The 13,708-nt window shown below is 35.8% G+C and overlaps 2 protein-coding genes across 6 annotated transcripts in view; both read right to left on the bottom strand.

The window, feature by feature from the left end:
- Positions 1–331: 331 nt before the first annotated feature.
- Positions 332–6,456, bottom strand: EPGN (epithelial mitogen; the record flags this gene model as incomplete). 5 transcript variants are annotated; one of them, XM_081242860.1, is made up of 5 exons in its annotated part: positions 332–386; positions 2,036–2,188; positions 2,935–3,043; positions 5,792–5,881; positions 6,414–6,456. In XM_081242860.1, 5 exons carry the CDS (start codon positions 6,454–6,456, stop codon positions 332–334), a joined length of 450 nt encoding a protein of 149 aa, XP_081098986.1. The 5 variants fall into 5 exon arrangements, with proteins under 5 accessions (XP_081098986.1, XP_081098987.1, XP_081098989.1 ...); XM_081242861.1 differs by having other exon boundaries at positions 2,162–2,188; XM_081242863.1 differs by having other exon boundaries at positions 2,162–2,188; positions 5,819–5,881.
- Positions 6,457–11,654: 5,198 nt separating this feature from the next.
- MTHFD2L (methylenetetrahydrofolate dehydrogenase (NADP+ dependent) 2 like) overlaps positions 11,655–13,708 on the bottom strand; it is a 136,709-nt gene continuing 134,655 nt past the window's right edge. The window contains exon 8 of the mRNA XM_081232634.1: positions 11,655–12,906. Within this exon, the coding sequence (XP_081088760.1) occupies positions 12,794–12,906 (113 nt within the window). The 3' untranslated portion in view covers positions 11,655–12,793. The remainder of the gene's footprint in view (positions 12,907–13,708) is intronic.

Genomic DNA, 13,708 nt, shown 5'->3' with positions numbered 1-13,708 from the left:
AGGTTGATAATTATTCCCATGAAAATTCACATCTGACATAGTCGGAAGCATAAAACTTAGTCTCTCTGCAGTGAGAACAATAATCACACAACAGCAACAAACCCAGAGTAGAACTGTGAACTTGACCTCTGACACTGTACTTTGTTCCCTTGGCTCCCATGGCACTTTAAAAATGGCAAAGTCTAAGGACCAATGTTGAAATTTATTCTCTTGTTTCATCATGATCCCAACTTTCTAGTCAGCTTAGGAAGTTTTGTTGTTTCACTTGAAATTTTCAGTTTTGGGCCCGCTGATTTTCACCAACGACTCTTGAAAATTTCTTACAAAGGCCTCATAGTGGTCTTCCTCCGGAACAGACGTTGTAAGGTGATTTCAGTTTTAGACACCTAAAACAGAGTATTGGTTTTCATATGAATTTGACTGCTGTTTGTATAGCTTATTGAGGATTATTTAAATGCTCTGGTGTAGCAATTGCTCTTGGTATCCCACCCATATCCTCTTTACCCACTGGTATACCCATCCCCCAGCAGTTGTGGGTGTTAATAAGGCTCACAGCACCATCCTTTTCTAGAAGATTGTCCTCAGCCAAGAGAGGACTTTGCCTGAAGATTCCTAGGAGATTCCAAGCCCCTCCCCCTTACCCTGCCAGGAGCACTCTGACACCCATGCCTGATGATGCTGGGTACTACAACCAAGATCCCTCACCTTCTTGGGATGGGTCAGCAATGCCAGTCATGTTCTAGGTCTCCCTTTGGAATCAGGCTGAGGATAGACTTCAGCTAAACTACATCTTTGCTTACCTTCTTCCTCTGTTCTAGCTTCCCTACTTCATTACAGATTTCACCTTTGAGCATTCCCTTGACCAGTCATCACTCAGTCAGGAATCTCTATCTTAGGTTCAGCTTCTAGGGAACCTGATCCCAGACAGCTGTCTTGTTGATATTAAAAGGTCTTACTTCCTTTTTTATTTTCTTTCTTGGTCTCTTAGGCAACTGATATAACAGATTTTATATCAGTTGATCCACAATTGATATAACAGATTTTATTCTCTCTAAGATGCAATTTTTTTTTTTTTTTTTTTTTTGCTGTATGCGGGCCTCTCACTGTTGTGGCCTCTCCCATTGCGGAGCACAGGCTCCAGAAGCGCAGGCTCAGCGACCATGGCTCACGGTCCCAGCCACTCCGCGCCATGTGGGATTTTCCCGGACCGGGGTACGAACACGTGTCCCCTGCATCGGCAGGCGGACCCCCAACCACTGCGCCACCAGGGAAGCCCTCTAAGATGCAATTATTAAGCAAACTTTTTTTTTAATGTTGTACAGTAATTTTTGGTCATTTTAAAAATGACAACTTGGTTAATAGAGTACAGCAAGGGAAATGTATTTATACCTTTTCTTTAACGTATATCACATTATTTCTTGACTTTTCCCTATACATGGATTAAAGGAAAAATTACCAGTGTGGAAAAGCCAGAAATAATGATTAATAATTAATGCATGAGTAATTTTTACTTAATGGATCAAATTTATCTTGTTTAGCTTTTAGCAGTAGATAGTATCTCCTGAATATACCCTCAACTATGTCTGGGAAGAAAATGGCCCACATTTATCACACATTTTCATTCATTTAATACTCATGTTTTGATTTGTCCATTCAACAAATGTTTACTGAGTTTCTATGATGTGCCAGACATGGTATTCGACACTTCATATAATTGTGCACAAAACACATTAATTTTTACCCTTGTGGGCCAACTGTCCTACACATTTATAACTTTGATGTAGGTAGACAGAGTTGGGGATGAAGGGAAACAGTAAATTGGAACTATCCTATTGCAACTGTGGGTAAATTTTTACCTCTTGTCTGGGTTTATGAGAAAAGGCATCAAAACAAATATGCAGAAACTTGCCAGATTTACAGCCATATTTTCACTAAAATATTATATATGTCAGTGCCTGGTACATTGTAGGGGCTCAGTGAATATTTCTCAAATGAGTGAGTATCTAGTGACTTCATAATTTGTTTTTTATCATACCTCTTTCTTATGTAGCAGTAAAAAATAACAAGAAAACTACTTAATAATAATCCAACACCAATCCCAATTGCAATGTATTTTTCATAAGAATCCACAGCATATGAAGTTAAGGTCAAGTGCTCACACCTTTCTCCAGTATAACCAGTAAAACACCTTTAAAAAAAGAAAATAATGTATAATTTTAAAACTCATGATAGAAACACAAATGACAAATTTCGAAGAATGAAAAAAATTTAACAAAAAGTGATTTAAATTAAAGAGGCCAATACCAAATGAAAGCCTATTAAATGTATCTATCTATTAAATGTATTGAAGAAGCCATGTATTTTACAATAATCATTTGATTAAGACCCCATATTAATGCAACTTCCCTCATTGGTAGGAGGGAAAGGTAGGACCCTTGCATGAGTTGATCTAGAAAATTGTTAACCTACTCTTTCATAGGAGGATGCTGAGCAAATCAATGATCATAAAAATGGTATCTCAGTTGATCTAGAACTTTATATTCCTGAAGTGTTTTTGCCATAGTCTGTTTCATTTTATCCTTTAATCTATCCATAAAAACTTGGAAACTTCTTTGCGTGTTGTTAAAAGTTGATTTGGATTCAGTAGTTTTGAGGTACGGTGTGAGCTTCTACACTTTCAACAAGCTCCCAGGTTATACAGATGCTGCTAATCTAGGAACCATATTTTTGAGTAATGAGAACTAGGTAGGTTAGAAAAAGACCCCTTAGATATTCAAATACAAAGAGAATTGGTGAATCACATTCAGATCATGTACCTTTTTTTACTAGATAAGATGGAGGCATGTGGAAATGTACTATGTTAAACACCATGTGAAAGGAGGCATACCTTCTCCTTCTCCCATCTCTAGGGCTTGGGAAGTTCTTTGCAATTACCTGCAGATGGCTTTCTCCAGCTCATGGTGGAATGCACAAACACCATTGATGCAGTAACTATGGTGGTCTTCCAAGCAAGTATGTGAGAACCTCAACGCTATGGGTCCTTCTGTGTAGCCAGATAGAAAAAGGGGATACAGTATTAACAGATGAGGTGGTTCACACTTCCACAGTAGATTTGTAATACATATACAAAAAGACCTTTAATTTTAGGAATATTCTTTGAGTGCTCTGTCATTTGAACTATTGATTAATTCCTTTGACAGGTTATATTTACAAAGGTTGGGTTAATATCGTCTAAGACATATTAATGAATTAGGGGCTGGAGGTAGATTGATGATCATTCCATTCTTTGGAAACTATGTAATAAGATATAGATACAAGTTTGCCAAAAGGTGGCAGCATTGATTCTAGTCTTAGCATGCTATCCTGGGCAAGACTTCCCAAATATATGCCTGGAAACAAAAGAAATAATACAATTTTTTTCATTCTCCCCTTTACATCTGAGAAGTAAGCACTTAGGAAGATTTGGATTTATGGTTGGGAGATAATGAACTTGATTTCTGTTCATTCTCCAGAGAAGAGTGAGATGAGAATCCTCCCTTCTTCTAATGTAGACTACCTTAAGTAGCTAATGGAAAAGGGATTGTTTTCCCTAACTGATTTCTGAAGAGGTATTGTTATGACCTATACATGAAGCCAGAAACAACTTATGGCTCAGGCTTAACATAGCTAAGACAGTAACTTCAGATGTTAATTAGAAAATTTACTCAGCTAAGAGGCATTATGAGATTGTGGGAAAAGCCATGGAATTGGAATTAGAAAACCTGTGTTTTGATTTCTAGCTTTTAACACTATGCAAATGACCACACTTGGCGAAACCTTTGTGGTCAAGTGTCCAGAAGCCTCTTTATGGGAAACTTCCCTTTAGGAAGCTGTACTGTGGCAAAGTACTTAGATTTCAGGATGCTTATCCTTCATTCATTGATGTACTAAAGACATATACCTATACTATCTTTGAGGTTTATGCAGTGGGAATGACAAAACAGCATAAATGAGTCCTTTTTAGTATACTTTAATTACTGATTCTTAAATTCTTCTCAAGAAGAATTAGTGGCATTTTATTTTTGTCACTGTTATGAATAAACATATCTCCTCAACCTTAGTTATCATGTTATATTATATTCACCTTGCTAAGTAGATTAAGAGAATCATACTTATTTGTTTTCAGGAGAAAAAGATCTAAAAAGGCATACTTATTTATATTGAAATTACTAAATCTTTAGGTACTAAGTCACCAACAAGATACTGTTATATAACTTCATTTTGGTTGAGAACACACAACATTACCTTAAAATTCATATTCATTTTAAATGTGGTATAGTAAATCTAATTTCTCATCTTGGTCATTAATTCTAAGGCAGTGGGAATTTCTCATTATAAACTGTGGTAGGTTCTTCCTACTTCAAGATTAAATAAGTTCAATTAACCAAGCCTGAACCAGGACTTACTAGAAAATGTGAGAATTGAAAGAAGACATTTCCAAAGAAAGAATATACTAGAGACTCATCTTTCCTCTAAGGAGAAGAATATTAGTTATAACTTCATGAAACTTTCCTGAGATACTGGATTCAGATTTTTAAATTCAATGAAAAGTAGGGAACTAAAATTCACCCATCAAGAAAGCAAAGAAAAACTACTGAAGTGATATACTCAATCCCTTTTGTCCATAATTATTACCTGTAACTTGGAGGATTTGACTTGCAGTTCACTACTAGGGAAGAAAAAAGGTGGTGATGGACACACTGTTATGTCACTTAGAGGAAACTGTGCTTCTTCAATTCTCTACAGTATTATCTCTCAACAAAGATGTTTTCTCTTTGTTTAAAGGCTCAAAAGACATGAAGAATTTGGCTAAAAGTTATTCTAAAAGCCACACTAATTTTATTTTGCAAATTGATATATATTCAAAAACTCAAATGAGCAAAATATTTTAAGCAAATTTTTTAAATTTAAAATTATTGGTGAAATGAAGAATACTTAAATATTACTATCTTCCATATTCAGAAACAAAATATTTAACTTGATATTCTTTTACTTGCCTGGCTCTGAGAGCAAGATATGGTGTTTCTTTGGTCCTAAGTCACAAAGCCCATCTTCACATCAGGGGGTGGTATGTGATTTGTGTGAGAATCACAACCACCTGATACACAGGTCTTGGCAGGTAACAAATTTCCCAAGTTCACCTCTAAGAGTTCAAAGAGTTTGGAAAAATGCTGATGCTCAACAGTGGCCAGAAGCTATTTTAATAACAATAATAAAATGTATCATCACTATCAACAACAAAAATTGGATACAAGTGGTTGGGAGATATAGCATATACTAAAGCAAAACAAAAAAAGCCCCCAAAGACAAGAAAAAAGATCTTTCCAAAGATGAGGGAAAGTGGATTAAGGCTTCATCTGGTAGCCATAATTTATTTGGCTGCAAAGCTCACAATCACAGATCAAAATATAAAGTCACTCATCAAGAATGCCAAAATAGGGACAAACTGCCTCTGGAAGCACATGGGTTATTGGGAATCCAGCAGGAATCAAGCAGAAAGTGTGGCATGTTTCACATCCAGGACAGTAACTGAAAACAACTTTTTCTCATTTGCTTCACTTCCTCCTTTTAAAAAGACAATTCTTTGCTGACACATTTACCTGTCACTTCCATTTAACAGCATCCTGATAAAAGATTGTCTAATAATAAAATACATATTTAAAAATTCCCAGTGTTGCTTTTATCACAATCCAAATTTCTCTCAAACATTAAAAAAAAAGTCACTTGAAATACAAAAGTGTGAAGAAAATACCTTCTGTTTTGTTAACGGTCCAGTTACTTTGCTGGGTTGTGATTGGGGGTGTTACAGTCCTGGCTGCCTCTTCAGTCAATGCTGTCACAGCTGTGTGAAAGGGGCGGGAAGGGAAGGCATCTTTAGCAGGTGAGCCTCCTTCTATGTACCAGCAACAGATCAAAAGTTATTCTATCTAGTCCCACATCTGTTCTATTTTTAATTCATTTACATTTGAAATCCATAACCTGACAAGGGCAGTTTCCTGATAGTTTCTCATGCATATCAATTCCACTCACTACATTATAGTTAGAGAAAGTAGAAACACATTAATTATTAAGAGGAAATAAATACATTTTATAAACTCATTCAATCACAAGGACATTATCATATCATATGTATCAACTACTCTTCAATTGTATAGAACAAACAATATAAAGATCTCAGAAAAAGAGGTGTCAAAATATGTTAAAAGAGGAACATACATTACATAAGAAACTAAATTAATTCACAAATTCCTTGCTTGGATCTTTGTCATGAAGAACAACCGCTAAAAGCCAACTCCTCACTAATTCAGATAAAACAAATCCTATTCATATTTTACAATGTCCCAAAATTAACACAGCAAAAAGAAATGACCTACCATTGAATAAGATATAGACTGATATTGAAACTCCGAAAGCCATTTCCTGCGCTTGTTAACAGTATCTTGCTCTTATCCTCCTAGAATGACGGGTGGAAGGTTTTTATTGAGCTCTCGGAGGCTTTCTTGCATTTATATTTCATGAAGCGTCATCTGTCAGTTCTTACCAATCAAAAAAGTATGTCTTTCTGGCAGCAGCTTGAAGCCTTGAGGCGTTCGTGTACTTGTTTAGGATACCTGTGTTATCTAGCAGTGTGATCAAATTTTCTTTTGAAACACTGGTTTCCTGTTACCTGTGGGCATAATCGTGTCTGTAAACATACTGAAAACAACAAAAAAGAATCTGAATTCAGGAAAAGCCCCGTTGGTGTGAACAGAATTATCCCAGCTCCAAAGTTGATAGTGACCTATAAATGATTCCAAAATGGGGAGTTTTGATATTTCCAAAGTAGGAAACATCTTAAACTGTTCGTAAAAGAAATATCCCTGAAGCTGCAGTCAGTTACACTACTTTTCAGTACAGATTGGGTTCCACTGCAAATCAAGACATTTTGTAATTTATGGGCAGGAGAGAACAATTAAATGTGTGTAAAAATAAAGGTTTAATATTCCATTTTGGTTTTTGCTACTTAGTTTTACTATTTCAATTTCTGAAAAAAATAATTGTTTTTAAGAGCATAAGATTTACATTTATGTCATTCTGCCATTTATTACTTTTCTGAGTAAATGGAATAGGCTACCGAGTTCTAGGAACTACAGTTCTTAACTATGTGCCCCAATGATTAGGCTCTAGAGAGAACCAGTAAAGCACTAAAATAATGATGATGATAATGATAATAATAATAATAATGTCATCTCCATTAAGATAAAATTAAAATATTTAAAATATTTATGTTTGGTACATCTAATGAATAGAAAGCTTTTAGTTTAATACAACATTCACATTTTTCTTACTATTAATCTACTTACGATTATTAAAGTACCACTTTTAAGGCCAAAATATGTAATTATTGCTATTACTTTTTGTGACTATAGGAACTTCCATTAATTTTTCACTTGCCCCAAATTATTATAAATAATTTATAAATATGTTTTGCTGAAGTATTGCAACTTTCTACCAGGAATTTCAATTGCTTATATTTTCTGTACCTTAAAAACCTGTTTAAGTCAAGATAGGTTGTCATTTGCATCATGTCCACCCAGCAAATTCAGTTTACCGGAAAGGATACCTTTCACTATTCAAATATGAGTTTGGCTTTAGAAATCACACAAGAATGAGCTTGTTGAACTCATTATACCTTGTGCAATCACTTGCCACAGAGTCATCCTTTTAAAGTTAAAAGACTATACCTGGCTTGCTTTAAATGTGCCTACAGTTCATATTCCTACTTTCGTGGAGTTTTAAAAAACTATGTATTATTAAGACAAGTTCTGGATACTGTTTTTCCCAAGCAAATCATATTTGAATTATAAGTCAAATAATCATCTCTGTATCACTGGTAAGAATTTAAGGAAAAATCATTTACAAAGGATTAAATAAACCACAACCAATTGCAGTTTCAGGAGGAAGATGCTAGGTCTAAGGTTAAATATGTTTATTTCTAAAACTGGGACATAGTACCACAACCATCTTTATAGTAACTGTTAACTGGCACTTGACAGTGCTTTGCATTTTGCAGGTTTTCACACATATCTCAATTCTGTCTTCAGTAATCCCGGCCCCAACAAATCCAGTGCCTAATATATAGTGTAGAGTATACTCAATCAATCTGTCTTGAGTGAATAAAGAAATAAACAACAGGCCTTATTTTTATTCCCATATGACAAGTAAAGAATGAGGACTCAAAAGAATTAAGTGACTTGCCAAAGGACACACCCTAGAGTCGGGACTTGAGCCCATGTTCAGATTCCAGATCATACACCCTCTCCAGTTCCCCAGCTGTGTCCTCTGGTAGGAGTCAGTATACTGACCTTAGAGAAATTCAAATTATCTCCTAAGGTCAAGATTTAAGTAAATTACCTTACCATAAGTATCTAAACAAATGAATTATGGCTTTTACACATGTTTGGGCTGAGAGAACTGGACCACTGTCTCTCTAGATGTTTCTCCACTCTGGTGAATTAAGCCATATAATATAGAAACTCACCTACCACTTGAGCTTAAGAAAATAGCTCCAAGTCATCCCATATGTTTCTTTTCCTCTGGGACTCATCATGATGGATCCCACTTACACTCTCTATAGAAAAATCTCCTATCTTCACATCTTCAATCCTCTTATCAGGGAGTCCTTCCGCAATCCTGAAGAATGGGAGAGGTGGGTACTGTAACATGGCCTCACGGATACTTGTATTCATTCTTGATACATGTTAGAGTGAGAAAGAAGGCTAAGAGCTGCAGCACCCCACTATCATTTTTCCCTCCGACCATTTTTCTTTTTAATTTATTCATCTCTCTCTAGTCATAAGCATCTCTGGAAGTGTCTTCTCTTCCCTTCCCTCACTGTTAAGTTTATTTTTTTCTTCCCTTCTCCTACTTTCCCTTTCTTTCCCCTCCTTTCCTTTATTCATCTCTCCTCTCTTTTCCTTTTTTATTCTTTCTTTTTTATAAACTTATTTATTTTATTTTTGGCTGCATTGGGTCCTTGTTGCTGTGCACAGGCTTTCTCTAGTTGCAGCGAGCGGGGACTACTCTTCCTTGTGGTGCGCAGTCTTCTCATTGCAGTGGCTTCTCTTGTTACGGAGCATGGGCTCTAGGGCGCATGGGCTTCAGTAGTTGTGGCACGTGGGCTTAGTAGTTGTGCCTCTCGGGCTCTAGAGCGCAGGCTCGGTAGTTGTGATGCACAGGGTTAGCTACTCTGCGGCATGTGGGATCTTCCCGGACCAGGGCTTGAACCCGTGTCCCCTGCATTGGCAGGCGGATTCTTAACCACTGTGCCACCAGGGAAGCCCCCTTTTTCTTTCTTGCTCTTTCATTAACAGCCAAAATTTGTTGCTGGACATTGGCAGGAAATGGTCATCAGCCCATTGCTTATCTCTCTCTAAACTTATTCTGTAATTCTCATGAATTCAGTTGCCATTCATCCATTCATAAACCATTTTATGCCTGTAACATGTAATGTTTGTAAGACAAGTAGAAAAATCCTGCATGGACTCTGACCTCAAAGAACTAGATGGGGCTAAGGAAAGTACATACATAACTACAGTGCTGGGTAGAGACTGATGACTGCCATGAATGTGTACATAAATGTGTATAAGAGTTCAAGGGTGGGACTTGGTCAAACTCTCACAGCATTTCTCATGGATGAGTTTCATTTGAAGTGAATCTTAAATAGCAAGTAGAATTTAGACATATAGTGATAAGAGAAAGGATTCTAGGTGGCAGGGCAGGTAGGCACTGAGGGGAGGTAGAGTGATAGAATGAAAAGAGAGTGGGTTCCAGCTCACATCATCCTAACAGACCTTTCTTTGAATTCCAGTTCTACCTTTGCTATCCATTTGGCCTTTGCTGAGACTTTTTAATAACCTCAAGGGTTGATTTCCTCATATATCAAATGTGGATTGTCAGTAACAACAATAACAAAAAAGTAAGGCATTTAGCACATGATAGGTGCTCAATTAAAGATAGCTGTTACTATCAAACAAGTGTAGAAAGATGCAGGGTGTGTATAGTGGTCAATCAAGGTTAGGAATTTAGCAGTTAACACACGTTGATGCATCTTAAGTTTTCATCATTAGCCATGAATTATTCTCATACCAGACTGATACTATGTCAGGACTTTTATTTATATATTATGCCATCACCTCAAACTCAACATGTCAAACTGAACATATTATCTCTTCTTCAAAATAAGCTCCTCTTCACAACTTCCTCATGATAATCAGTGATAATGTCTTCTAGGCTTTAACTACAACTCTCATCACTGACTAAATATAGTCTAAATTCTGATTTATCCAGGCTTTCTCTAATCTATTTCTGCTGTTATCCAGCTGTATTTCCACCACTCTGCAACACACACTTTTCATTTCAGTCTGACTGTAGTCCTTGCTTTCATATATATATGCTAAACTCATTCTCACCTCCATATCTTCATGTTATTGTTCAATCCTCATTAATTCTTCAGGGTCCTTTTTACAGATACGTGTAGAAGAGAACTTACTTCTCCAGACCTCCTCCACAAGACAATCATATGTCTTTTATAGACCCCAAATATGCATAAGTAAAGTCATGATAACAATGAACCAACTTTATTTCCTTTATGTGTTGACAAAGGCTTCCTTCTTGACCAAACTTTAGACTTCTCCTAGTCCTTTTCTCAACTAGGCATCCACTTAGCCCAGTTGTTGAGCCCAGTTTTAGCAAAGAAATCTGCTAAGTTAGTTTATGGAGAACCCCCCTGCCCTGCTCCTTGCACCCTTGTCCCTGCCATATCTGATCAAGTTCCCTATCTCCCACCCTTGATATCTGGCCTAACTGTAACAAGAATCCTTGTAAGCTATTTAACAAGAATCCCTCTAGCCTTGTTATCTAATCAAGTTCCTCTTAGTAATTTTCCATCTACTGATCCCCTCACTCTCTTTATTGCCTATAAATCCATTGCTGTCTCAGCTATATTTGGAGTTTTCAATCTCTTCTATTGTGATAGTCGCGGCCCCATTGCAATAGTCCTGAATAAAGTTGTCCTTACATTTTTAACAAACGTTAGATAATTTTTCCTTTATAGTGTTTTAATTGGTCTCTGGAAAGGCTCACTCCTGAATTTTAGCCTCACCAAAGGGGAAAAATATTTCCAAAAAATAACTCCTCCTGCATTTGGGGTTGGGGGAGGAGGAAGCTCAAAATTACAGACTTCACCTTTTCCATGTAAATGTATTTTGGGTCATTATGTTTGCTTTGGGAACATGGGGCACTTAAATATTAAAAAGAGGGTCTTTCTGAAATGTTTGCTTGGGAGCTTTGAATTTAAACTTTTATCAGGGTTATTAGACAAAGATTGATCTGGAATGGGCTATAGAACCTTTTCTTTCATGTTTGAGGAACTTGTACATTTCCCCAGCATGCTCTGAAGAAACAGATAACAAATATATGAACAAAGAAACTTATAGATAGCTTAAAGAAAAAGAGACAGGTATTCCTTTCCAAATTGGTTTTATTATACAGTTGAAATATTAATTATAAACATCTAGTCTATTTTCACACAAATGATCAAGAGTATACACTAATAAAGACATGCATTGGGTAAGAATCATTACTGGTACATAAACAGACTGGGATTTGGGCCTGAAAGCAATACAATTATATGCCCAGGGTAGTCTCAAAATAGCCTTCAACGGACAGTCACATGTTTTTTCTAATTTAAATTGTGTTAGAAACATGGCATCTACTTTGAGAACCAAATGCTATAAGAGAAGAAGGAAGAACTGTGAGTAACAAAGCAATAGATTTTTAGTCATATCCTAAGGCTTAGCTTGGGCACATTGTGTCATATTTTTCTATTAGATTTCTAGATTTGTGAACAAACATAACTCCTATTCTTTAATGAAGTCCTCAATCATATTATATTGTATTTTCCTGATATTTGTGGGAAAATACAACCTTAGTTTTGTTTTGTACATTTGTTTGGTTTTGGAGTTTCCATTATTCTTCAAGGAAGGTATTATCCAAATATTTTTCTAGAAGAACAAAGAAATTACATGTAAACCTAACACATTCTTATTGCATTTTTACTTGGCAAGTAGTAATTCACCATGTGAAATAATCAATACCTTTCCAAGTAGCACTGCATTTTTTGCCTTCCTTGCGTGTTTTTCTTTCCTCGAATTGAGCATCATTTCTCATTAGTATGCCTCGTAGGATGCATTTGGGAAGTATATAAGATCAAAATTTTATTTTTCATATTTTATCTTTCCTTTAGCAAATAAACTTTTTCATCATATGATATAGTACATAAAATATATAAAAATTGGCCATAATTATGGCAAAACCTAAATTACATTTTATAAGGGAGCTTATTTGTCTGACAAAATGTTTGTTGAAAACACTATTTGTGATATTTGTGTCAAAAATATATGCATTTATTATGAGCCCTTTATTAGTTTTAACATTATGAACAAATATTAATCACAAAATAAACAATTGTTACCAAAGTTTTCATTGCAGTTGTTTTGTTTTCTTTTCCTAAAACTCAATATCCACTCAAAATATTCAGTAATTATTAGCAGGAAATGCATAAGATTGTGTGAATCATCTGATCCACAACGATTCCATCTGTGAAAAAATAAATACAATGTAGAAATAGCTTTGTAGTAAAATATAAAGGTTTTTGCCTTTTGTCAAATAGATACGTAGCATGACTTCAATTTGCTTTATTCTTTCATGTGATCTAGTAAATGATTTTTTTAGCTGCCAGAAGGGTGTTCTTGAGAAGCATTGCCACTGTCATGGGTCCCACGCCTCCTGGAACTGGAGTGATAAAGCTAGCCTTCTTCTTAACAGCTGATGGAGGAAACAGAAAGGATTCTTTATTTTTTATTTTTTCTGAGAATTGCATATTTTTAAACATACTGAACTGTTAAACCTGAAGCATTTTAAAAATTTAAGAGTTTATCTGAGGAAAAATGGAGTCTAATCGGGCAGTGCCAAACCTGAAGTATAGCTAGGAAAGCTTCCACCGACAGGAAAGACTTACAGAGAAAAGGTGGAAGCAAAGCAAGGAAATCATTGATCGGTTATAGCTTTAAGTCTAGTTGGCTGTTTGTGATTGGTTGTCCTTGGGTTTTGATTTTGTAACCTTGAGGCAAAATCTACAAGCCAGATTTTGGTTTGCTTACATAGGCAGCCAGGGCATTAGAGCCATCTCAGTCTAATGGCTCCCTTGTTTAATTAACAGAATACAGTGGATTTTTCTGCATTACACATATAACCCTAACATTCTCAAATCATTTTTAGAATGAAGTAGACTGTAACACACACACACACACACACTCTTCTGTGTATGATATCTAATATGTATAGAAAGAACACAATGAGGCCAACACTGTAGGATGAATCTCTACACAGCTCAGTTAGTTTTACATAATGAAAATCTATAACCCATGATTTATCCAACTACACGTATTTCCAGTTAAATACTTCTAAAATACATGATATTGGTCACAAAGGGGATACAGGGTATAGATAGTTCAGCACACATCATCCGTTAAATTAGAACAATCCTCTTATCAAAACAGCATCACGTATATGTGGATAATACATTCCACTGCAAGACTAATAAAAATCATTAAACATATTAAAAATC

Source organism: Mesoplodon bidens (assembly GCF_964165515.1).
Source record: "Mesoplodon bidens genome assembly, chromosome: 1".
NCBI classification, from domain to species: domain Eukaryota; kingdom Metazoa; phylum Chordata; class Mammalia; order Artiodactyla; family Ziphiidae; genus Mesoplodon; species Mesoplodon bidens.
Note: the sequence above shows the minus strand (reverse complement) of the source record. Positions and strands in the feature narration are given on the sequence as shown.